The sequence below is a fragment of the Bos taurus genome, chromosome 13 (assembly GCF_002263795.3).
Source record: "Bos taurus isolate L1 Dominette 01449 registration number 42190680 breed Hereford chromosome 13, ARS-UCD2.0, whole genome shotgun sequence".
NCBI lineage: Eukaryota > Metazoa > Chordata > Mammalia > Artiodactyla > Bovidae > Bos > Bos taurus.
Window position 1 is genome coordinate 74388166 of NC_037340.1, and position 25798 is coordinate 74413963.

The 25798-nt window shown below is 45.8% G+C and overlaps 1 protein-coding gene and 2 non-coding genes across 4 annotated transcripts; all 3 read right to left on the reverse strand.

The window, feature by feature from the left end:
• Positions 1 to 7311: 7311 nt before the first annotated feature.
• Positions 7312 to 7394, reverse strand: LOC112449458 (small Cajal body-specific RNA 18). The gene has a single exon (XR_003038021.1). It is a non-coding gene; the product is annotated as a small Cajal body-specific RNA 18 (non-coding RNA).
• Positions 7395 to 7461: 67 nt separating this feature from the next.
• LOC112449397 (small Cajal body-specific RNA 17) lies at positions 7462 to 7604 on the reverse strand. Its single transcript, XR_003037970.1, has one exon. It is a non-coding gene; the product is annotated as a small Cajal body-specific RNA 17 (non-coding RNA).
• A 344-nt stretch (positions 7605 to 7948) lies between these two features.
• On the reverse strand, positions 7949 to 25189 carry SPINLW1 (serine peptidase inhibitor-like, with Kunitz and WAP domains 1 (eppin)). 2 transcript variants are annotated; one of them, XM_025000848.2, is made up of 6 exons: positions 24776 to 25189; positions 23152 to 23283; positions 18605 to 18772; positions 10406 to 10537; positions 8942 to 9109; positions 7949 to 8274 (listed from the first exon to the last, which is right to left on the reverse strand). In XM_025000848.2, the coding sequence occupies exons 1-6, from the start codon at positions 24864 to 24866 to the stop codon at positions 8252 to 8254; spliced, it is 714 nt and encodes a 237-aa protein (XP_024856616.1). In that variant the 5' UTR covers positions 24867 to 25189; the 3' UTR covers positions 7949 to 8251.
• Positions 25190 to 25798: the final 609 nt, after the last annotated feature.

Sequence of the window (25798 nt, forward strand, 5' to 3'; positions counted from 1 at the left end):
AAAAAATCCTTGACCTACTCAAAGGCAGATAAGGTATTTAAAAGGCATTAAAAATGTTTGTTCATCTTCTTGACAGAGCCTGCTGAAGTTGTGTCTGCGATGTCTTAGAGCAGCTCAGATGTCAGTACTTGTGGATACTGAAGTATACATCCTGTTGATCGAGAGTGAAAACTGCCCTCCAAACGCAAAACCCAGGTCTTGATGACAGTTATAAGGGCTCAATTCTCCCCTCCCAATATGACACTGCATTGGGGTGCAGCTCACCTGACAAGAGGCGGAGGTAGAACAAGGGTTTGGAGCCCCAGGCCTCCCTGGAAGGTGTGTGATCTACAGGGTTTTTCTGGACCTCCTGTTGCTCTGCCAGGCCCACTCTTCCCCCATCACTACCTCTATTGATGTCGCTTTGAACCTCACTAGGGGTGGGAAGGATTCGAGCCAAGGCAGTGCCCCCGGTGAGTCTACAGAGGAAGGTCCTTTGTCTTTTCCCAGGGGTGCAGGTGTGGTAATACCAGCGCCCAGAGAGAAGAGCAACTTATTCACTGTCACATAGTTCAAGGGCTGGGGCCAGCAGTAGAGACCAGTTCCCTAAGCCCACAGCTCTTTCTACCATTCATGGAAGTGGTCTCGCTTTACCCTGCTATTTTGAAGAGAATATTCTTTCTGATTTCCACTCAAGCCCCAGTTCTTTCATCATATCCATATCCTTGCAACGAGAGAATAAGAGGGTAAATGACCTCAGTGTTACTCACGTCTGGGTATTCATGCTCTAAAAGGACACCCTTTCCAAAGAAAAACCTAACCCAGAGGAATATGGGGCCCATAGCATAACGACAAACTTCAGGAACTGGTTGTGGAAGGACTTCATTGGACCACATCACGTTAGGCCGACAACCTGTCACGAGAAAAAAAAGTCCTCTGTGCTCACTGAGATTTCCAGGTGGTGCTAGTGGTAAAGAATCTGCCTGCCAATGCAGGAAATGAAAGAGACTCAAGTTACATTCCATTCCCTGGAGAACCCACTCCAGTGTTCTCGCCTATAAAATTCCATAGACAGAGGAGCCTGGCGGGCTTCAGTCCGTGGAGTCACAAAGAGTTGGACACAACTGAGTGACTGAGCTTTACGATCGTTGGGACTTCTAGACTCTTCCAGGTGCCATCCTCATATATCAGTCAGGGTCTCCAGACACAAATGCAATCCGGGTTATTTTAAACATGATGGAAATCTATTTTTCAAATTCTGGGTGGTTCGCAGGATGCCCAACTGGACAGGAAAATAAGATTAGGGGAATGGATGGGAACAAGGAAGGCGACAAAGCCAGGGCCACATCATCAGAGCCCTGAATACTGGGGACCCACCTTGTACCAACACCTTTACCATCATGCCCACTGCGCCCCAGAAACAGGATGAGGCTCTCTGCTCTTGCTGCTGCCCTCAGAATGAATTCTCTCTTATCCTTGCTTCTTGCTTCCTAGCTCCCAACTCAGTGTTTTAAGTGAGGCGTCTGATTGAACCCAAGACTAGTGCCTGTTTACAGACTGCAAGACAGGCTGGGAGAGAGAGTATGCTAGCAATAACCTCCTCCCTTCTAGCCCCAAGTCCATCCTCGCTCTGCAGGGGACGGGCTCTCTACAAACAAAGTTCTCCCTATTCTTTTGCAAGTTTGCCTTCAGTTAGACTCTGTGAATGGGAGACTCTGAAAGAAAACTGACAGATGAGATGAAGGGAGAAGATTTTTTCTGTCTCCTGTCGGCATCTTTCCAGCAGCAGAAAAGAGTTAGAGCTCCACTCTCTAGATCACTTTTCAAGCCAGATACCTTTGCACCTCCTTGGAAATCCAGCACCAGCTGGCTCTGCCTGCTGACACAGTAGATCAAGTACCATTGGAGCCAACTTCCCCTCATTTCAGAGGGCCGAATACCAGCTGCAGGGCATTTTAGAAGATTGAGTGCCCACCACACAGCCCCCAGCTCTGTCCTTCCAAAAGTGTGAGCCCCAGCTATGCCTGGGCCCCTTCTATGAACTTTTAGATCTGATAACCCCAAATCTTTTATTCTCCCAAATCTAGGAGTGATGGATGCCTCAGCCCCGCCTCCTTTTGGCCTTTCATCCTCCCAATACTCATGTAACCAATTCATATTTTTTAATTCTCTCTGTTTGAAATACAAAATATGGTGGTTTCAGTGTCCTTTAATGAACCCTGACTGATAGTGTCTGACCCTCTCAGCTTTTACATTGGAATGCTGGTTTTACCTCATTCCAAGACTCCCCTGGATAGGGAATTCTTCATCTGTAGGATTCATCTGTAGGGATGAGATTAAGATGCTGAATATTAAAAAAAAAAAAAAAGACAAATAGCCATTATGTCCACCTTGATTTCCCATTAGGCTGTGGGATCTGGCAACACCTCGTGTTAGTCATTCAGTTGTACTCAACTCTTCGTGACCCTGTGGACTATGGCTTGCCAGGCTCCTCTGTTGATGGAATTCTCCAGGCAAGAATACTGGAGTGGGTAGCCATTCCCTTGTCTAGAGGATCTTCCCGACCCAGGAATCGAACCTGAATCTCCTGCATTGCTTGCAGACTCTACAGTCTGAGCCACCGAGCAACACCTTGCTACCCTTCAAACCTGGATTTTAGATCCAGATGTGTTATTGATTTGCTATATGACTTTGGACAAGTCTGCTTCCTGCTAGAAGCTTCTCTTTGTACATGTGTTAAAAAAAAAAAAAAAGAGGGGAAAGTTATTGGGCTGTGAGAACTCTCTAGTCTCCTTTATTGGCTCATTCCCAGAGGTTCCAAGCCATCCACAGCTTCCTCTGGGCATTTCTGGCTCTGGAGGTAGTTTTGAAAAGAGAATGAGAAGGAGAAGGGAAATAAGGAGTCCTGGGTCTGCCTGCCACCACAAGTAACACCTAAAAATCCTACTCAAGGTATCCTCTTGAGTAGGGCTCTAAGGGGCAGAGTAATGAGCAAACAGTTGACAACAAGGAGACACAGCACCTTCCATATAAGGACCTATGCTCAACCCTGAGGGCTCTGCACAGGAGTGTCTGAGCACAGAGTGCAGACACTGTCATCCACAAAGCACACTGGGCCATTTACAAGGAACTCTGTGGTCCATGAGGGCAGAATGATTCTGTTCCAATTGCTCATGCATGTAAACTTCAATCAAGAACTGAGAGTTACCAATGGGATGGACAAACATCAGTTGCTTATCAGATTTGGCAGGGTTCCTGAGCTTCCATATTTTCTCAACTTTAGAAATACTCTGAATATTAGTCCACCACTTTCATCTAACAGATTGGAAACTGAGATTCTGAGAGGAGTACCTCTCCACCCTACGCTGTCCCAACCGGGCCATACATTCAATGAGGGGCAAAGTTGAGACTCATTTCCACGTCTTTATTCCCAGAGAAGTGCTCTCCCCATAGGATGCAGATTAATGATGACTTTTTGGTAATTTGGCCTGCATTACAAAGATGCACAGGACTGGAACAGGCTTCCCAGGAGAACAGAGGTGTGAAGGCAAGAGCAATGTAAATGTGGGAGACACCACACACAAAGACCACTTGGCCAGGTGGTCACTCTGCAAAACTGCCAAATGAGCAGTGTTTTGGAGGTCTGCAGCCCAACCCTGCCTGATCCTCCCCAACTTTCAAAGATTCTAGTATTTTCTCCTAATGTCCTTCTGTACCAGGAGCAGACACCAATAAACATGTTAAACCTCTATTTTTTTTTTTTTCTCACTGTTGTATTGCCCCTTAAGTATCATTCCATCCACAGGTTCTGATAAAATCACTTAGATCTTGAAGATTCCTGGACTCTCCTTCTTGAGATGACAATTTCTTAGAAGACAATTTCTGGAGGACCCACACTTTAGACAAGTCCTTCCTACCCTAAATGACCAGCCAGGCTCTTCTGTCCATGGGGAGTGTCTAGGCAAGAATACTGGAGTGTGTTGCCATGCCCTCCTCCAGATCTTCCAGACCCAGCGATGGAACCTGCTTGTCCTGTGGTTCCTGCATTGGCAAACAAATTCTTTAACACTGAGCTACCAGGGAAGCCCCATAAGTGACCCTCAGTGACCCTAATGTAGGTGTTTGCTAACATCATTTTCAGAAATAGTCATAAATTTAACCAGCCCTTTTTAAAGAGGGAGAAACTGAGAGTTGAGAAGATGATAGGTCTTACTTGACCAGTAAGTGTACCCCAGTCTCTCTTTAGAAGCTCTTGGTGCAAGTCAAAGCAAACAAGGCATTTATTCAAAAATGACATGCAAGATGTGTGCTGTGGGGCTCCCTTCTCAAGCCTTGCGCCCTCTTATCTTGCCCTGTCTTTTGGGGACCCCTTTTTTTGTTCACCTGGGCTTCTCCATGTCTTTCCTCTTCCTCTCCCCTCCCTGCTTCCTGCTTCCATTCTATTCACTTCCTTATTTCATCTGTTCCAATTATCTACCAATTGTTGCAAATAAACTTTCCCCAGGGACTTCCCTGGTGGTCCAATAGTTAAGATTCTGCCTTGCAAGGCAGGGGACTCAGATTCCATCCCTGGTCAGGGAACTAAGACCCCGCAAGCCACGTAGCAGCTAAGCCCACACACTACAATGGCTAAAGCCCATGGGCTCCAGAGTGTACCAGTCACAACTAGAGAGTCCAGGGGCCACAACCAAGATCCCGCATGATGCAACTAAGACCCGGTGCAGCCAAATAAAGCACTTTTTTAATTCCCCAAACTTGGTAGTTTAAAACAAACATTTTATTTTTTGTGGGTGAGGAAATGGGAAGGAATCAGCCAGGTGGTCCTCTCTTGGGGTCTTCATAGGGTTGATGCTTGCTGGAGGCTCTGATGGGTTGCGAGCTCATTCATGTGGCTGGAGACTGATGCTGCTCCTTAGGCAGAGCTTCTCTGGGGCTGTGGACCAGATCACCTACAGGAGCCTCTTTAGCGTGATCATCTCAGTGTAGTTGGTCCCCTCCCTCTCTGTGGCAGATGCATGAGCCCTTTCCAAGATGGAGCTGCCCTCTATTAAGCCTCAAGCCTTAGGGCTCCTCACTCGAACAGACCCCTTGTAAGACTCTGAGAGTGGCCCAGGTAGTATGCTCCATATCATCTCTGAAAGCAAGATCTTTTAACCAGCCAGCCTGCTTTCTCTTTCCACTCCATCTTTCCCTCTCCTGTGCCGTGATATTTATGGCATCCAGCTAAAAGGAAGTTGAGTTGGGGAAGCACCTGAGTTTGGAATTAGTGGGATATATTTAGATGTGTGCATGCTAAGTCGCTTCAGTCATGTCTGACTCTTTGAGACACTCTGGGCTGTAGCCCTCCAGGCTCCTCTGTCCATGGGATTCTCTAGACATGAATCCTGGAGTGGGTTGCCATGCCCTCCTCCAGGGGATCTTCCCAACCTAGGGATCGAATCCCCATCTCTTATGTCTCTTGCATTGGCAGGCTGGTTCTTTACTACTAGGGCCACCTGGGAAGCCCCTGTGTTTAAGTAGTCATTCATGTATGTATGCTACATCTATGTACTGTGTATCAGTTATTTCTGTTAGGTAGTTAGAATAGGAAAAAGGAGTCCAGAATGGCAGTGGCTAAAAGACAAGGAAGGGAAAAGTCCATGAAAATAGAACAAAGGAATGTCCAAGGACCGGAGTGAGGTCCTCAGGTAGAACAAACAACACTCCTGCTAGCCCAATCTACACAGGGCAGGCCCAGGGGGAGGAGAAAAAACAAATAAAGAGGAGCCAAAGGGCCAGGGGTCTCTCTCTCGCTCGCTCGCTCTCTCTCTCCCCGGCTCTCTCGCTCTCTTCTCTTCACATCTTTTGGGTCAGCATGCCTTCACACCCCGAGGATGTATTTTCCTTTAATTTTCTAAATAAAACTGAGCTGTAACAAGATGCTGTGACACGGTCTGTCCGAGAGCTTTAACATCCATTGCTTCAAATTTTTGTTGTGAAGAGACAGGACCAAGGAAATTACACACTCCCATGACGTTTCTATGTATCATAAGTTGCTGCCATCTGTCTTGGTGCAAAAATGGTGCTAAGCAACATTCCTACCACCCACATGACACTAAGGAATGGGGCTAGAGGTTGTGTTGTAATAAAATGTACAAAATGCACCTAGAAGGATGGGATAGTGGAGGAAAAATAAGGTTTAAAATGTATGGAGCAAGAAAAATCATTCTGCAAACAATTCTTCCAAATATCAGAAAAATAAATCTATAAAGAGAAAAAAATTAGTTCTTACAGAAGCCTGTTCAGAGCAGGTGTTCTTTTTTTTTTAATTGGAGGATAATTACTTTACAATATTGCATTAGTTTGTTGCAGAAACCAGTATTCGAGAAACCAAGCACCACACTCAGAGAGTTGGAAAACTCAGGTTTATTACACCGGTGGGCCCAGAAGAGTCAACACTCCAAACTCTGAGCCCTGAGCAAAGGGATTACAGATTTTTATAGACAGACTGTAGTGGGCAACACTAGCTGTTAATAGGCTGGTTTAAACTAAAAAGGGGTTTCGCGTGTGCGGGAACAGCAGTCAAGATGGGTAGGGGGGTGCCTGACCTGGACAGGCATGATTAAGCAGGTTTGCAGGGGTTGGGCAATTGCAAGGAGCAGGATAAGAGTGAGTGAAATAAACTCCAGTTCCTAGTATTGCAAGTCCCCACCTTCTGACACTATGTGACCTACAAGATCTACAATTTGCAAGGGGCAAGCTGAGTTACAGAGGCAGAGGGAGAAAGAGGTTATGTTAAATTGTAACTTCTCCTCTTCAGTTTCTGCCATATATCAACATGAATCAGTCACAGGTGTACATATGTTCCTTCTCTCTTGAACCTCCCTCCCCCATCCCATCCCAAGAACAGATGCTCTTTACTAGCAAGAATATACTTGATAATTCATTATGTACAATTTTAAATGTCCCATACATTTTCTTCTTTTTTGATGGAATTATACAAGGAGAATTTACTAAAAGTCCTGTATCTTTAGGGCACAAACCTGCAGGAGAACTACAACTATCACATATGGCTGTGTTATTTATGCACCCCCACCATAATCGAAATAGAAAGATAGTCATCTTTTGATCAGCCACAGTAAATCAAAGACTGAATTATCTTTCCATAGACATTGACTTTTACAGAAATAATGTCCTACATTTTAAAAAATTGATAATTCATCTAAATGGATTTTGTGCAATTAGTAGTACTAGCTAGCTTTTTAAACTTTGCAATTGGTGCAATTTCCTTTCTCACTTGAAATAATATTCACTTTTAAATTTAATGTGCATTCCTTTTTTTTTCTTTTTTCTCGGTCTCAGTCCGTTCTCAGAACACGCTCCATCACCTAGTTCCCAGAACTCAGACTGCGCAGTGGTCACGTCATCATCGACCAGGGCTTGCTGGGGCCACCCTAACGTCACCCAAATCTTAGCCTAACTGCCTCCCCCTAACCTCCCAGCCCCCGGGTCCCTGGCCCCATTTCGCCTGACACGTTTTCATAATCGTCTCAGGCTCCGGGCCAGCAGCGCCGCCAGCCATGGGGCCCGATCATATAAGGTAAATACTGCGGCCTCATCCGGGGGCTGCATCGTGGACCCGGGAGCAATTCTGTTCCCTACGCCACTCGCTACACCCCACACCTGCCAACCTCCCTGTCCTGCTTCTCGCGCCCCCGCGTCCCCGGCAGGTCCAGCCGACTCGGCCTCCCCCTGGGCTGTGTGTGCATTCCTTTTTAAAGGAACTTCCAAGCTTTAGTCCAGACAAAACCTGGACCTGCTCTGTTTCCATTCTTAAGCAAATTTATGGCAATTGCACCAGGACAAAAATATCATCAGCCCTCTACAGGATTTTCATACTCTTCTTTCATACTCCGTTGGTGTCACTGCGAGATCCAATGATGTATTCTCTGCAGAGGGAACAGATGTGAATTATTCAGCCGCAGAGAACTCAGACCTCACAGAGCGCTTTATTGGGGTGAACTGGAGGTTTCCAAATGATAAATGGGGGCCCTGAAAGTTGAAGAAATAGGGTCACACACTGAGAAGGGATCAAAGAGCAAAGGTCATTGTGTTTGAAGAATAGCTGAGCTGGAGTAAAGGATGTAAGCAAATCATGGGGCTCCTCAAGGGAACCGCCAAGGTCTTAGCAGCTGAGATTCAACCAGTGGAAGCCAACGTGGAACATCTGTCAGGCACACCTGGAGAGATCCCTGGAATAAGAGCCAAATCCTGGAGGTTGTTCCAGCTTTCTTTATCCCAGCCAGCTGACTGACCCTGCAAGACAACAGGATGAAAAATGATGTCCTGGTGAGATGCTGGGGCCCTTCTCACCTTCAGGACCATAGCTTGCAATTAATGGAAGAAAGGAGATGGCGTCATTTTTATATCATTTCACAGGGAGAGAAAACAGAAGTGGAGTGTCATCAGGGGCTCATAGAGTGATCGTGTGTTCTGGTTTTTCCAATAGTCCCAGTTTATGCCTGTTGTTCCCAGTGTAATAATTAATGGCATCTCCTTTCACTCTTAAAAGTATCTTGATTTGGTCAATAAAGCATGTAGTTGCCCTGGCTATAATCACCTTAAGAAAATAAAAAGAATCAGTGACGAGGTTTGATAGAAGTTAAGGCCTGGAGCGACTGGCTGGTGCATGGCGCCCAGCTCTGGGTCCGTTCACTGGGCCTTCTTCTGACTTGATCTCAGCTACTCCACCACCTCTGCTTACTCTGTCTGTACCCACCATTCATTTCATATTCACCCACATCCCTTGGACCACTGCTCCCTTTCCCACCCTCTCTTTCCCAAAACATCCTCTACTTACCCTTCTGTGAGCTGCATTCTTACCTCTGGGTCATAAGCCCCAAGACTGCCAGGCTTCTGGAATGGACTAGTCAACACCAGGCCTCCCAGGGTGGCCCAGGTTAGCATGGAGACTGGGACTTACTTCTCTGGGGGCAGATAGCATGGCAGACACTTTCAGATTGGAAGTTGTTATTGTTCCCTTGGCAACCTCCATAGATAAATGAGGAGCAGGTTTCTTTTTGCTGATCATACCACCAGCGCACAAAGTAGGCGTTGCAGGGGCCAGGAACCTTTGGCAAAGTGCACACATCTGCAGGGAGATTGAGGGGCAGAGCTGTTTGGATGTCTGCCTCCTAAGGAACATTCCAAGCATGTGCAAAGGCATGGGATGGGAGGACAGTGGGATGCAAAGGCATGAAAATTTTAGCGCACGGCACAGAACTCATCCTGCATGGGTGCTTCAGGAATGTTTACAGTAAAAAATCCTGAACGGAAGCATTTACTGAGCAGCTGTTTTGTGCACAGCCCTAGGAGGTACAAATAGAGTTCTTTAGAACCTCAGAGTCTGAAGCACGATGAGCACACAGTTATTAAAGGGTCAGGCATTGTTCTCAGTACTTGATATATATTAACACATAGTCTTATGAGGTAGGTCCTCTTATCATCTTCATTTTTCAGATGAACAAACTGAGACTCAGAGAGGCTAAGTCACTTCCCTAAGGTCACATATAGATGGTAAGGGATTTGAATGTAGATAGTCTGTTGCTTTTAACATTGAGACAAGATCCTTTACTCTGACTGGCAAGGCCCTGCCTTGTCAGAGCTTTCTCTACCTACTCTAGCTTTATCGTGCTCATCTCTTACCATACTCATGCTCTTCTCTGCTCTCTGGGCTTCCTAGCTTGAGGATGGTGTCTTCTCACACAGGGCCTTTGCACATGCTGTTCCCTGTGCCAGAAACGTCTTCCCTTCCATTTTTCCTACCTTCTATCCATCTTTCAGATCTTAAATCACAGATTCCTTTCCTGTCCCCCCGGCTACACTGAGCAAGTGGAGCCCATCACGGGTGTCAAGGCCACAGTAAATGTTTGTTTAATGAATGAATAATGCTTGATGGACAAGGTCTTCTTTAGAGCTCAATGATAAGGGCAGAGAGAAAAGAGTGTAAGAGATCAAAGATGTCTAGGAGAGGCATCCAGAATTTCTACAGACAGAGAGACCAGAAAAGAAGCTAGGAAATACAGATCATATACCCGTTTTTTTATAGCTATCATGTCACCTGCCACCGTGCTGGCATTTGATGAGACTTCCATAGCTACTTAGCACCTTTCTTAGAAACAGGAAAACTAAGACCCTTAGAGGAAAAATTACATTACTCACATCACACACCTAAATAGAGGCAGAAATGAGATGAAACCCACGTCTGTCAACACCCTCCCCAGCCCAGCATTGACAGGATTTGTGCCAAGTTGAAGATGCATCTGGTCTCTTGGTCAGAGACCAGTCATCAACAAGCTAGGGGAAGAGTATGACGATACCAGCACAGGTGGCAGAAAGTAGCCGTAGGGGTGAGGGTGTCAGGTAACCCAGGGGATTGGTGAGTTACCTTTGTCGACATCTAAACATTTCTTTCCACAGCTAAACTGGCAACATTTCATCTTCTTTGGGCAATCTCTGCTGTTCGTACATAGGTTTCTTTCTTGTATTTCACATCTTACCCTGTTTCGGGGACAATGCCCTGAGGGACAGAAGGATATACTCATCTGGAACCTTGAAGGGGTTGGAGCCCTCCCTTCCCAGGGCCAGGACACCATCACCAAAGGAGGGAAGCTGTTTTCACTTCACCTCTCACCTTCAGGGAGCTCAGAATTTCCCCAACGATATCCCCACTCCCAACCACATAACCGCTCAACATCTGATCTCTAAACCCATCATCCATAAGGTTCCAGGGACAGAGATGCTCGTCCCAGGACTATTCTGGTCACTTGGCCTTTCCGTATTTGGATGTTCCCTGGCTGGGGGCAGGGGGGGTTGCAGCTCTCAGTGGTTGCGAACTCCCTTTCTGGAATCAGGGCTTTTGAATTCTGTGCATCCCTCGGTGTGGCAGAAACTGTCCCTGAACCTTGATTTTCTTCCTTTGCCGAGAGGGCTGTTTTGAGGATTCATGTGACAAACCTTGTAAAGCCATTGTCAAGCTGCCCGGGACGTCAGCACCATCCCCACCCGCCATCCCCATCCTCCTCCTGCTCATCATTATAACCAGTACTGATTGAGTGTTTGCTGTGTCCCTGTTCTTTTCCCTTCAGCCCTCCTTACAGCTCTTCTGGGTAAGCTTTGTCACCATTCACACTGTGTAAAAAAGGAGGTGCTGTAAACTTGCCAAGTTCACACGGCTACCAGGGAGTGGAACAAGATTTGGCCCTGCCATGCGTGGCTCCGCTGCTGTCTGAGGGCTCAGTTTTCTCTCTGCTGCTAATGGCAGGGGTCTTCATTATGTCAGCATTTCCGGGGACCTTCAAAGACCCTTCTTTACCCCAAAGACAAAGATCCCCTGTAGGTGCGGGTGTGGGGGTGGGGAGACTTTGGAAGGCTACAGTGAGAAGACTTAGAAGTTGATGTAGCTGGTGCTGGGGGCAGGGAGTGGCCTTTCTTATGGGGAATTTTCCCAACTTCCCTTAGTCTGTTTCATCCAAACCCTTCCAGGAAGAAGCCCTTTCATAATTATGGTGGGAAGTCAGTTGCCACAGGCTCGGGTTTCTGCATTCACCAAGGACATCTTAACCAGGAGGAAAGGGGCTAAAAGGAGGTCTTCGGATACAGTTCTTTCTCCCCCAGGATCTCAGACAGAGGTGGGGGAACACATTTCTCATCAGCAAAAATTTTTGTTCCTTCCTCCCAGCCAAGCTCAGTTTCTCCACTAGGAAGACTGAGTCTTCAATTCTTGCCTTGATACTTACTTTGATACTTACTTAGAAAGAATGCCTCCACCAGCCCAGGTTCCTGGACACCCCCCAAGAGCATGAATAGTATCAGGATTGGCAAAACTCTGAGGAACCCCATTACAGGAGGGACTCGCCTGGCTGGCAGCACCAAAACCAGGAACTCCTGCTCTGCAGCTTCTGCTTCTGAACTTTGGCTGCCCCGGCCTAGCTTGACACTCCAGGAAACCACACATCACTGGAGCCAAGCCAGCCACACTCCCTCTTCTGGAGAACGACAAGCCCCGGAGGCCGTCAGTGGGACTAGCTGACTCCCACAACGTCAACCCTTGTGGGGAAGAGCTCTTTGATAGGCAGCTCCCTCTTCTCATCTCATTGAGGCTCTCTGGCTTTCTGGTCAACCAGGGAGGAGAACAAAGCTTGTCAGGGGCTTCTAGACCCCCTAAGCAGAAGGGTATATTTGATTTCAGGATCTTCTGTTTTCCAGGGGGAGTTTGGAGATCACGAAGATCCCAGTTCTCTTGTTTCTTTCTAATCTTACTCTTCTCCAGACGTATCTATTTTGGTCTGCTTATTTTTCTCACACTGCTTTTGTTTTTTGTTTGTTTTTGCTTCTCTTGACACCTTTCTCTTATACTGCCTATTATTTCTCTCTTTTTCTTTGCATTTCCCTCTGTCTGGGTCTCTTTCTCCCTGCCATTCATCTCTCTTCTGTCTTTCTCTTCCTTCTTTTTGGGCCACCCCTTCTCGTTGTGTGTGCGTGCTCAGTCATTCAGTTGCGTCCAATTCTTTGTGACCCTACGGACTGTAACCCGCCAGGCTCCTCTGTCCGCAGGATTTTCCAGGCAAGAATCCTGGAGTGGGTTGCCATTTCCTTTTCCAGAGGATCTTCCTGACTCAGGGATCAAAGATCCCTGCATCTCCTGCATTGATGGGTGGATTCTTTACCCCAGTACCACCTAACTGGATAGGCACCACTGTTCTTTAATCATTGTCAAAGAGTAAAGGTATTGTCATGAGTAGCATGTGGGGGAAGAAACAGCCTGATTTCAAAATGAACCAAATATTCAGAGTGCCTGTTAAAGTTGTGGTGCTTTGAAAGCAGGAGAGGAGGTTATAGCTAATGGAGAGCTTCTATCACCTCGGAGTATGATTTGGAATCAGTGATGCAGGGAGTGGAGGAGGGGGGAATAAATGTCAGTTATGACCTCATAGCTAGCTGCAGCAGTGAGGCCTGAAGAATGTTCTATTGAACTTTCCAATTTAAGGCTTGCAGCATCCGTAGGTCATATTCTTGGCTTGTCTCTGATTTTACTTGCAGCTGTAGGAGACAGTTCTAGTTCGTTATTTTTTTTCCTAATCCATTTTGTAAACTGAGGTGAAATTCATATTACATAACATTAAGAATTTTAAAGTAGCAGTGCAGTAGCTTTTCAGTACCTTCATAATATTGCACAACTTTCACCTTATTAATTCCAAAACATTTTCATCACTCCTAAAGAAAACCTCATACCATTAGCAGTCACTCTACACCCTCTCCAGCCTATTCCAGCCCCTAGCAACCACTATTCTCTTTTTATCTTTATGGATTTACCTGTTCTGGATAGTTCATGTAAATAGAATCTCATAGTATATGACTTTTTGTGTGTGACTTATTCAGTTCAGTTCAGTCGCTCAGTCATGTCCTACTCTTTGCGACCCCACGAACTGCAGCACACCAGGCCTCCCTGTCCATCACCAACTCCCAGAGTCCACCCAAGCCCATGTGCATTGAGTCGGTGATGCCATCCAGCCATCTCATCCTCTGTCATCCCCTTCTCCTCTTGCCCTCAATCTTTTCCAGCATCAGGGTCTTTTCAAATAAGTCAGCTCTCAGCATCAGGTGGCCAAAGTATTGGAGTTTCAGCTTCAACATCAGTCCTTCCAATGAACACCCAGGACTGATCTCCTTTAGGATGGACTGATTGGATCTCATTGCAGTCCAAGGGACTCTCAAGAGTCTTCTCCAACACCACAGTTCAAAAGCATCAATTCTTCGGCACTCAGCTTTCTTCACAGTCCAACTCTCACATCCATACATGACCACTGGAAAAACCATAGCCTTGACTAGACTTGACTTGACTTGACTAGATGGACCTTTGTTGGCAAAGTCATGTCCCTGCTTTTTAATATGCTGTCTAGGTTGGTCGTAACTTTCCTTCCAAGGAGTAAGCGTCTTTTAATTTCATGGCTGCAATCACTATCTGCAGTGATTTTGAAGCCCAGAAAAATAAAGTCAGCCACTGTTTCCCCATCTATTTGCCATGAAGAGATGGGACTGGATGCCATGATCTTTGTTTTCTGAATGTTGAGCTTTAAGCCAACTTTTTCACTCTCGTCTTTCACTTTCATCAAGAGGCTCTTTAGTTCTTCTTCACTTTTGGCCATAAGGGTGGTGTCATCTGCATATCTGAGGTTATTGATATCTCTCCCCGCAGTCTTGATTCCAGCTTCTGCTTCTTCCAGTCCAGCGTCTCTCATGATGTACTCTGTATGTAAGTTAAATAAGCAGGGTGACAATATACGGCTTTAACATACTCCTTTTCCTATTTGGGACCAGTCTGTTGTTCCATGTCCAGTTCTAACTGTTGCTTCCTGACCTGCATACAGGTTTCTCAAGAGGCAGGTAAGATGGTCTGGTATTCCCATCTCTTTCAGAATTTTCCACAGTTTATGGTGATCCACACAGTCAAAGGCTTTGGCATAGTCAATAAAGCAGAAATAGATGTTTTTCTGGAACTTTCTTGCTTTTTTGATGACCCAACAGATGTTGGCAATTTGATGTCTGGTTCCTCTGCCTTTTCTAAAACCAGCTTGAACATCCGGAAGTTCACGATTCACATATTGCTGAAGCCTGGCTTAGAGAATTTTGAGCATTACTTGACTAGCGTGTGAGATGAGTGCAATTGTGCGGTAGTTTGAGCTTTCTTTGGCATTGCCTTTCTTTGGGATTGGAATGAAAACTGACCTTTTCCAGTCCTGTGGCCACTGCTGAGTTTTCCAAATTTGCTGGCATATTGAATGCAGCACTTTCACAGCATCATCTTTTAGGATTTGGAATAGCTCAACTGGAATTCCATCACCTCCACTAGCTTTGTTTGTAGTGATGCTTTCTAAGGCCCACTTGACTTCACATTCCAGAATGTGGATGTCTGGCTCTAGGTGAGTGATCACAACATCGTGATTATCTGGGTCGTGAAGATATTTTTTGTACAGTTCTTCTGTGTATTCTTGCCATCTCTTCTAATATCTTCTGCTTTTGTTAGGTCCCTACCATTTCTGTCCTTTATCAAGCCCATCTTTGCATGAAATGTTCCCTTGGTATCTCTAATTTTCTTAAAGAGATCTCTAGTCTTTCCCATTCTGTTGTTTTCCTCTATTTCTTTGCATTGATTGCTGAGGAAGGCTTTCTTATCTCTCCTTGCTATTCTTTGGAACTCTGCATTCAAATGGTGGCTCTTTCCTTTTCTCCTTTGCTTTTTGCTTCCCTTCTTTTCACAGCTATTTGTAAGGCCTCCTCAGACAGCCATTTTGCTTTTATGCATTTCTTTTTCTTGGGGATGGTCTTGATCCCTGTCTCCTGTACAATGTCACGAACCTCCATCCATAGTTCATCAGGCACTCTGTCTATCAGATTTAGTCCCTTAAATCTATTTCTCACTTCCACTGTATAGTCATAACGGATTTGATTTAGGTCATACCTCAATGGTCTAGTGGTTTTTCCTACTTTCTGCAATTTAAGTCTGAATTTGGCAACAAGGAGTTCATGATCTGAGCCACAGTCAGCTCCTGGTCTTGTTTTTGCTGACTGTATAGAGCTTCTCTATATTTGGCTGCAAAGAATATAATCAATCTAATTTCAGTGTCGACCAGCTGGTGATGTCCACATGTAGAGTCTTCTCTTGTGTTGTTGGAAGAGGGTGTTTGCTATGACCAGTGCTTTCTCTTGGCAGAACTCTATTAGCCCTTGCCCTGGTTCATTCCATATTCCAAGGCCAAATTTGCCTGTTACTCCAGGTGTTTCTTGACTTCCTACTTTTACATTCCAGTCCCCTATAACAAAAAGGACATCTTTTTTGGTTGTTAGTTCTAGAAGGTCTTGTAGGTCTTCATAGAATTGTTCAACTTCAGCTTCTTCAGCATTACTGGTCGGGGCATAGACTTGGATTACCATGATATTGAATGGTTTGCCTTGGAAATGAACAGAGATCATTGTGTTGTTTTTGAGATTGCATCCAAGTACTGCATTTTGGACTCTTTTGTTGACCATGATGGCTACTCCATTTCTTCTAAGGGATTCCTGCCCGCAGTAGTAGATATAATGGTCATCTGAGTTAAATTCACCCATTCCAGTCCATTTCAGTTCGCTGATTCCTAGAATGTCGACATTCACTCTTGCCATCTCCTGTTTGACCACTTCCAATTTGCCTTGATTCATGGACCTGACATTCCAGGTTCCTATGCAATATTGCTCTTTTTTTTTTTTTTAGCAAAAAAGCAAATGAACACTTTATTTTCATTCTTTTAGTGTTGATTTTAGTAACAGCAATTTATGGAGTAAAGATATTAACAAATATGCAAGCAAAAATGAATACTTTTCCCAGCTACTTCAAAATGCTACATTTATGGCTCTTTACAGCATTGAACCTCACTTCTATCACCAGTCTCATCCACAACTAGGTGTTGTTTTTGCTTTGGCTCCATCCCTTCATTCTTTCTGAAGTTATTTCTCCACTGATCTCCAGTAGCATACTGGGCACCTACCGACCCACGGAGTTCATCTTTCAGTGTCCTATATTTTTACCTTTTTACACTGTTCATGGGGTTCTCAAGACAAGAATACTGAAGTGGTTTGCCATTCCCTTCTCCAGTGGACCACATTCTGTCAGACCTCTCCACCATGACCCGCCCGTCTTGGGTGGCCCCATACGGCATGGCTTAGTTTCATTGAGTTAGACAAGGCTGTGGTCCATGTGATCAGACTGGCCTGTTGTCTGTGATTGTGGTTTCAGTCTGTCTGCCCTCTGATGCCCTCTCTCAGTGCCTACCGTCTTACTTGGGTTTTTCTTACCTTGGACGTGGGGTATCTCTTCACCGCTGCTCTAGCAAAGCGCAGCCACTGCTCCTTACCTCGGACCTGGGGTAGCTCCTCTCAGCTACCGCCCCTGTGTGACTTCTTAGTGGAATGTTTTTGAGGTTCATCCACAGTGTAGCATGCATTAGTGCTTCATTCCTTTTTATGGCTAAATTTTGTTTTGTTTTTGGCCACAGCACACAGGATCTCTGTTCCCTGACAAGCAATTGAATGCACACCCCCTGCAGTGGAAGTGCGGAGTCCCAACTACTGGGCGACCGCGGAAGCTCCAGTGGCTGAATTATATCCGATGCACACCAACAGCTTCCCACTTCAAGTATCAGAGCTCTGCTTCTCTGCTCGGAGTTCTCTCTGACTTCCTAGGAACTTGGTCAGCTTGCATGCAGAAGAGTCTGGAAGAGTGAGGGATTTAACAACCAACATTGCATCCAGTAGAGGATGAAAATCAATGACTAAACACCTCAGCTTTCTCATGAATGAAGAAAATTCAAAGGCAGGTTTTACAAGGTTCTTTGGAAGGTCCCTAATGGGATTAAGCTGCATTTTCCCACCACAGTAACGAACACATAATCAACTCCTCTCTTCTTTGTATCACTTATCCCACTCCTCAACTTGTATTTCTTGAAAGGTCCCAAATAAACTTACTTTCACCCATGCCCTTCTCCTAGAAAGTAGCAGCACCCAAGAGCTCTTGCCTTAAAAGGGCCATATGATGCTTTGAAAAAACAGAGGAATAGTATAGTAACACCCTTGGAATCCTCAACTCTCAAGGTTCTGAGTATCTTCATTCCCTTTAATGCTGTCACCAGAAACCTCAATGACCCTTTACTCCCTGCAAAGTGTGATATGCCAATAGACGTAAATTATTCAGCCTCAGAGGCACAAGACTAAATAAAGTGCTTTATTGGGGAAAATGAGAGCTTCACAGATATAAACAAGCAGCTCTAGAAGTTGTACATAAAGATAAGAAGCATAGAGATGGGATCAAAAGAGAAAGATTATGTCTAAAAAGAGGCTGAGATGGAGAAAGGGGAGACAGGCACCAGGATTCAGTTTAGGGGAGCTCTAAGGCCTTGGAACACTGGAAGTGGAACAGTGGAAGCCAGCCTGGATCATCTGCAGCCACATGGACAGCGCTTGGTCATAAACTGAATCCCGGTGGCAGCTGCAGTGTATCCTTTCACATTCACGAATTAGAGCCTGTTGAGAACGGAGGATAGGACCAACTGAGCTTCTAGGACTCAGCTTATTTTCCAAACTAATCTTGAAGTTATGTTTGTACATCTTTTCACAGAAGACTAAAAGGAAGTGGGCTTTTCTGGAAAACTCTGAATGGGATGTGGCTGGGAGTGGGTTGCTGGCGAAGACTCATGAGGGGAAATTGATGGCCTGGAAGGGGTGATTGGTCCACCTCTCCAGCACTAGGCTGGATGTCCTGTGATCTCTCTGAAGTTGGTCTCTGAGACCTCACTATGTCTGCATCCTCTCCCACTCCTAATACTTGCCAGCTTTGATCCACAACCACACCCCCTCCCAACCTCAGTTTCCCAGCAAGCCATGGTCCCACCCTCTGCAAGGCTCATTCTTACCTGCTGATCGTGGCTGGTCAGTTCCTGATCTTCACTTGGTCTGTCAAGGATGCAACTATTCTGGTATGGGCCAAGCAACACCCACACTCCCCCCCTCAGAGTGGCCCTGGCAAGGATGAGAGACTGGGGCCCCTGGGACTCACCCTTTGCAGAGCAGGCGCTCTGGCACACGGCTTGGGATTGGAAATTGTTATTGTTTCCTCTACAACCACCATAGATGAAGCTGGAGCAAGAATTATTTGTCTTATCATACCACCAACGATGGAAAAGAGCCATGCAGGGGCCAGCTTCTTTGGGCATGCTGCATATGTCTGCAGGGAGATGCCAGAGTTGAGATTTTAAAGTGCCCACACCAAAAAAAAAAAAGCAGCTGTTATTGTCCCCCTAGTAACTAGCACAGACGAAACCAAACAGGCTCCTTTTACCTTTTCACACCTTGGGAGCCCAGTTCCATTGATATATTTGCCCATTTGTAGACCAGAACAGAGCTGTTTGGCTATCTGCATCCCCAGGGAACATCAGGTCAGGTCCCCACTTTCCCTTCAGGTCACTGGACTCAGTGTCTCCCCTGAGAGTGAGGAGCCTCTGTTTTCAGGGCTGTGCACTTAATTCGGGGCACGCACATTGACCTCCCACATTACCAGTCTTGTCCTTGACTTCAGTTAAATGAGGATGCAAAATCCCACCCTGCTCGTCACTCGGGCTGTCCTGAGGTGCAAATAAGACCGCCCTCAAGGCCCGCTACGTTTTGAGCTCCTTGATTGTATCTAAATGTGCAGCTTCCAGCACAGTGCCTGGCAAGACTAGGTGCTCAATAAATTCGTTCTGAATGGATACAGCAGTGCCTCAAAACTGCCAAATTATAAGCCACTTACTCTGCCCTCCAATCCACGCCAAAGAAAGAGAATATGGGGTCAGAGTCAAGGGCAAGTCCATGCAGGGAATGGAAGGGGTAGTTTTTCAGATTGTCAAGCCCCTTTTTTCTCTGCAGTTAGCTTCTGTCCTGTTATGGATTGAGTCCCCCTCCAATTCCAGTTCATACACTGAAAACCTAGCCCTCAGCACCTCAGAAGGACCCTGTTTGGAAATAAAATTGGGGCCTATATCATTAGTTAAGATGAGGCCATACTGGGATGGGATGGGCCCCTAATCCAAAATGACTGGTGTCCCTTAAAAAGGACAAGTTCTAATAGATAACTAGTATGGCACCCCACTCCAGTACTCTTGCCTGGAAAATCCTATGGACGGAGGAGCCTGGTAGGCTGCAGTCCGTGAGGTCGCTAAGAATCAGACACGACTGATCAACTTCACTTTCACTTTTCACTTTCATGCATTGGAGAAGGAAATGGCAACCCACTCCAGTGTTCTTGCCTGGAGAATCCCAGGGACGGGAGAGCCTGGTGGGCTGCCGTCTGTGGGGTCGCACAGAGTTGGACACGACTGAGGCGACTTAGCAGCAGCAGCAAAGACCCACTGTATAGTGCAGGGAACTCTACTCTATATTTTCTAATGGCCTATATGGGAAAAGAATCTTAAAAAGAGTGGATAAACGTATTACCGATTCACTGTACTGTATACCTGAAAGTAAGATAGCATTGTAAATTAATTATACTGCAATAAAAAAATTAATAATAAAAGGGTAAATTCTGACACGGACACACACACAGGGAGGACAGCATGTGAACATGAAGATCGAGGATCTTCATGGCACAGAACACCGGAGATTGCCAGCAAACCACCAGAAGTTAGAGGAAGAGGTGTGAAACAGATCCTCCCTCCCCACCTGACAAAGAATCAACCAACTTGCCAACACGTGACCCTGAACTTCTAGCCTGCAGAATGGTGAGACAATACATTTCTGCGGTTTAAGCCATCTTGTCGGTGCTGCTTTGTTACAACAGTCCTAGCAAACTAACACAGGTCCGGGCTAAACTGTAAGTTCCCCAAGAGTCAATTCCCACAGCTAAACAGTTGAGTCCTGTTGATTTTTACCTTCTCAAAGCTCACCTGTCTGCCCCTCTCCTTAAGTCTCAGGCTGTTGAGAGAGCCTCATATTGATCTTGCAGCCTCTATCCTTGGCTCCTACAATCAGTCCTTCCTGCTGCCCACCAGAGAGAAGGACCTGACGGATCCGAGACCAAGCTAATTGTGTCATTCCACAGCTAAGACTTGACTTCATGAGCAGGTCTTCCGTGGCCTAGAGACACTTCGTCTGGCTCCTGTTTGGCGCTCTGGCCTCCTCCCCTACCACAGTCCCCTTTTGAGCTTCAGGCTTCCACAATCTTCAACACCCGCCCCCCGCCCCCACACACACACCTTTCACTCCATATTCCCTCTGCCACCCTTCCATTGTTCATTAATCACACTCTTATTCTCCCTTCAAAACCCTTCCCAGACATCAACTCCACTATGGCATCTTGAACTCCATTCTCCACACCGCACCCCCACAGGTGCCTCACTCGATCCTGCATTTTTCTACTGTGCTTCTGAGTCATGTGAGTGCGTTTGCCATTTTTTTCATCTTCGGTCTCATCTATGAGGTGGTGAGCTTCTGTGAGGTAGTGAGCAGAGACCATGTCTGATTTCATCTTGGAACCCCATTCTTAGCAGGTGGTCATGCACAGTGTAGGATTTTGCAAATGCTGAGGGTAGAACAAAATGTATCCTGCCTGGAACTGAATAAGTCATTCCTTGAGCACCTACTACGTGCTCAGTGCTTAAAGAGACAAAAGTATGGCCTCTGTTATATAGGAGCTCCCAGTCATGAATGACTGAATAATGTGAGCTAACATGTGTCACGTGACTATTAGATGCCAGGCATTGCCCTAAGCATTTCACCTGCATAAACATATTTGATCTTTCAAATAACCTTTAACATTAGTCTTTTTGCTATCTAGAAACTGAGGCATCACAAGGGAAAGTGGTTAATTTGCCCAAGATAAATAGGCTGGTGAGAACTGGAGCTAAGATTTGAACTCAGGAAGTCTGCGTCCAGAATTCCTCAACTATAGGCAGACGAATAACCCACTGTCCCCCTGCCTGTCCAGTCTACTCCACCGTCGAGCCCTGTTGACTTCACTTCCTACATGCCTTTCAGACACATCTGACTCTTCCCCACCCTCTCAGCTACTTAGTCCAAGAAACCATTTTTTTTTTCATCTTGAAGTTCTTTAAGTCACTCCATTCCTGCCTCGTAGGCAGAGTAAAAGCCACACCATGTGCCCACCCACCTCAGTGAATTTCCATTGATCTTAAGATCAAGGTGAGACCCTCGTCCGACAAGAACCTACCTACCGAGACCCTTTCTCCCTTTCACCATGTTCACACTCATGTACAAAGTCTTGATGGCGGGACACCAGAATCCATCAAGACTTTGTATGTGTACATTGCCTGTGCCTGGAAAGCCCTTCCACCCACTTTTCCCCGAAATTTGCTGCCCATCCTTCTGAACTCAACTCTAGTTTTACTTTCTCAGGGAAGGCTTCCTCAACCTCTTTATAATAGGTCAAATCCTATTATACGTCTCAGAGACACTCAACAAACATTTCTTAAATGAGTGAATAAAGAATCTCTGATAGTCTTAATAGATTCAACAGACATAGAAAACAAACTTATGGTCACCAAAAGGGAAAGGAAGGAGAAGGGATAAATTAGGAGTTTGGGACTAATAGATACATCCTACTATACATAAAATAGATAACCAACAAAAACCTACTGTATAGCACGTATAGAACTACATTCAGCATCTTGTAATGATTAACAATGGAAAGGCAACTGAAAAGAATATATATATATATGAATCACTTTGTTGTACACCTGAAACATTGTAAGGAACTATACTTTAACTCTTGTCTTTATTTTTTTTTCAAAATTTAAACTTTTTATTTTGTATTGGAGTACAGTCGATTAACAATGTTCTGGTAATTTCAGGTGAACAGCGAAGGGACCCTACGTATAATGTAATACATATACATTACACTTTAATTAAAAAAAATTTGTTGATAGTCTTTCTGGAGCTGAGGTAGATGGGCATGGAGTTAAGACTGCATCAGCAAGGATAGGCCCTCTGGTCTGGAGTGGTCAGCAAAGATTTCCTAATGCTAAAGTGGATTTGTATAGGCAGGCAGTGAATCTGGAGCAAAAAGCTATTTTTTTTGTATTTTTAAGAAATACAAACATCTTAATTATCATTTGCAGCAACAATGTTGATATATGGTGAACCGATAGCGGCCCCCTTGCTGCTGTTGCCGCGTCGCTTCAGTCGTGTCCGACTCTGTGCGACCCCATGGACTGCAGCCTACCAGGCTTCTCCGCCCATGGGATTCTCCAGGCAAGAACACTGGAGTGGGCTGCCAGGCCCCCTGGGGACTAAGAAAATCATAAGGGTTAAAAAAAAAAAATAGTAAGAAAATAATAAGAGTGGAAAGGAGCCAAGAGACTTTGTGGTTCAGTCCCAACCTTATACCTAGATTTTGCTTGCGGAACCTGAAGCCCAACAGGATAAAGATACTCCCTAATGTCAAACATCAAAATAGGGGCGGTGATATATCTAAATTTCAAGTTTCCCAAGTCCAACAGTCTTGCTCAGAGACCAGCCCTTGGTGAACAAGGGACAGGGCCAGCCCAGAGGAGCAGAAGGGGAGGACATGGGTAGAGGGGTTGGTTATTGAGGCTCTCAATATGTGTTTACCTTGTTGGAGGTTTAAGCATTTTCTTCCGCAGCTGAAGAAGCAACACTTCTCATGCTTCGGGCACTTTTTGTTCTTCGAACATTCATCCCTTTCTTTGAATTCACAATTACCCTGGATTCTGGGGCATCTCTCTAGGGAAGGACCGACAACCATGAGTCTTACAGTCACAGTGTCCACACTTGTCCAGACCCAAGGCAATTCTGGGGAGTCAGGGGAGTTTGCTTTCACTTTGCTCATCCCCAGGTGTCCTTTTCCTGGGGGACTTTCATTTATTTCCCAGGGCTGCCTGCAGCGACCTTTCTCCTGACCACCCCTCACTCTCTGCCTCCTTTCCCCTAGCCCCGCCCGCTAAGGCAAGATTTCTCAACCTAGGCACTGGAGGCATTTGGGCCAGATAATTATTTGATGGGTAGAGGAGGGTTGTCATTTTGTAGAGCGTCCACTGTAGGACGTTTGGCAGCACCCCTGGCCCCTACCCACTAGACTGCCGGTAGCACTCCCGGGTTGTGACAACCAAAAAAGCCTCTAGACATTGTCAGTGTTCCCTGGAAGGCAAAATAGCCCATTGAAAGCCACTGGTGTAACTAAGCCAATCTAGTCGCTTTGGGCTGGTTGAGAAAACAGTGTTTGGGGGTTCCTCTGGGGGGCGCTATTGTGCAGCAATATTGTTCACCCTGGTAGTCAGACAGCTGGGTTTTTTAATTCTCATCCTTGGTTTACCACTTACTGTCTCTGAACTTTGGTTTCTTCATTTATAAAATCCTTTTAGCCTTACAGAGAGGTGATGAAGAATTAAGACAAAGCGTGTAAAGCTATAATCATCGTCACAGATGCCCAATAATATTAACTAACACTGGTTAAGTTAACCATAAGCCTAGCACTCTTCCAACCATTGTAAAGAGGTTATCTCACATAATCGCCATAATTGTTATATGAAGCTAATTCTATTAATATTCCCCACTTTTCAGATGAGGAAACTGAAGCACAGGGAATTTAAGCAGAATTTGTACCCACCAAGTCTGACTCCCTCTCTTTAAATCCCTACTTTCAGATTTTTCAGTAAATGGTAGCAATTATCAATATTACTCTATTTGTCGTTATTCAGTCGCTCAGTCGTGTCCGACTCTTTGCGACCCCATGGACTGCAGCATGCCAGGCATGGAGTATTACTGTCTTAAATTCAAAGGAATTTCAAAAAGTCAAGGAACCCCTGGGGAGGTGGGAACACTTTCTAGAACTACATTTGAAAGACTCAGGAGTTAATAGAGGTGGCGTTTCAAGAAAGGGGGCTATTTTTGTCATGGGGTGAGGGAAAAGTCCCTTACGCATCCCAGATCCTTACAGCCCCTCCCCTAAATGCTAGATTTTGTGATACACACCCCACCACCCCACCTCAACTCCAAAAGACCTTCCCTTTCAAAGGGGCTGAAAATACGAATTGCCCAGGTCTGGATTCTTGCATTCACTGAAGAGATCTTCCATAGAAAAGAAAAAGGGAAGAAATAACCCAAGTATCTCCCTCATCTCTAGCCCAGGCCCAGGGCTAAGGTGGTGGAAAGCTTGTTTCTTCCTCCCAGCCATATTCTTTCTCTCCAGGGCAAGGGCTGAGGCCCCAGTACTTACGGGGAAAGAACCAATCAGTCAGAGCAGGTCCCTGGACATTCACCAGAAGGAGGGATAGCACCAAGAGGCTCAGAAGAACAGAAGACTCCATTCTGAAGGAAAGCTGTCCTGCTGGTTGTTCCAGACCATAAAAATGTCTGGCTGCCTTTGTCCAGCCTAATCTTTCAGTGGTCAGTGTCTTGGATACTTGAGAGCTGGAGTCAAGCCAACCACCTCCTTTCCTGGTGGGAACACTGGGTTCCTGAGGTCATCAACGTGACTAGCTGGCATCCACATCCCACAGCCCTGGGCAAGGGTCTCTTACGGGTGGCTCTTGATTGTTAGCCCCCTCAACTGCAGTGGGTCTTCTGGTCAACCAGAGAAAGTGGGCAAAGCTGCTCTCATTTTCCAGGCTAGATTAGGAGTGAATGCCACCATCGGAGGTCTTCATCTTGATAACTTTGAGAGTTGTAGGAGGACCTCATTCTCTTTTCACTTTCCATTTCAACTGGCACACCCCTTCTTGTTTTGTTTGATCCATGTGCATCTATTAAGCTCTTAGTATCTCTTTGTTTCTGTAAGTCTCCCATGGTCCCTATGTTTCTTTGCTCCCTCTCCCACACTGGCCTCCCATCGTCCTTTTTCTCTTTGGCTCACTCCACTCAAACTCTGATTAAGACCAAAGAGTAAAGATGTTGCCCCAGAGTGATGTGGGGAGGAGGAAGCAGGCTGATAGCAGAGTTTGCAGATAATGTTTGTCCAGATTGCATTGTCCTGAGAGCAGGAGGGAGGGTCAGGAAGGTTGGAGCTTGTACAGACCATCTACCATCTGGTGCAAACTCCCTGTTGTCTGATGGGGAACTGTGAAGGGAAGAGACGTGCCTGAGACCACAATTCAGTAAATGTCAATAACACAGCAGAGTTTCTGGTTTCTAACTAATTAACGGACTTCTAACTAACAGACAGGCTGTGGGAGAGAGTGGGGGGTGGTGCTGTAGGACTTGTCAGCTTTCCTTCAGCTACGGAACCCAGAACCCCAGCCCG

Coding starts and splice junctions, on each gene's coding strand:
- SPINLW1 (XM_025000848.2), bottom strand. CDS start 24,866: ATGGAGTCTTCTGTTCTTCTGAGCCTCTTGGTGCTATCCCTCCTTCTG. Junction 23,284..24,775: donor GACTGATTGGTTCTTTCCCC/GTAAGTACTGGG, acceptor GTCCTTCCCTAG/AGAGATGCCCCAGAATCCAG. Junction 9,110..10,405: donor ATGTTTAGATGTCGACAAAG/GTAACTCACCAA, acceptor ATCTCCCTGCAG/ATGTGTGCACTTTGCCAAAG.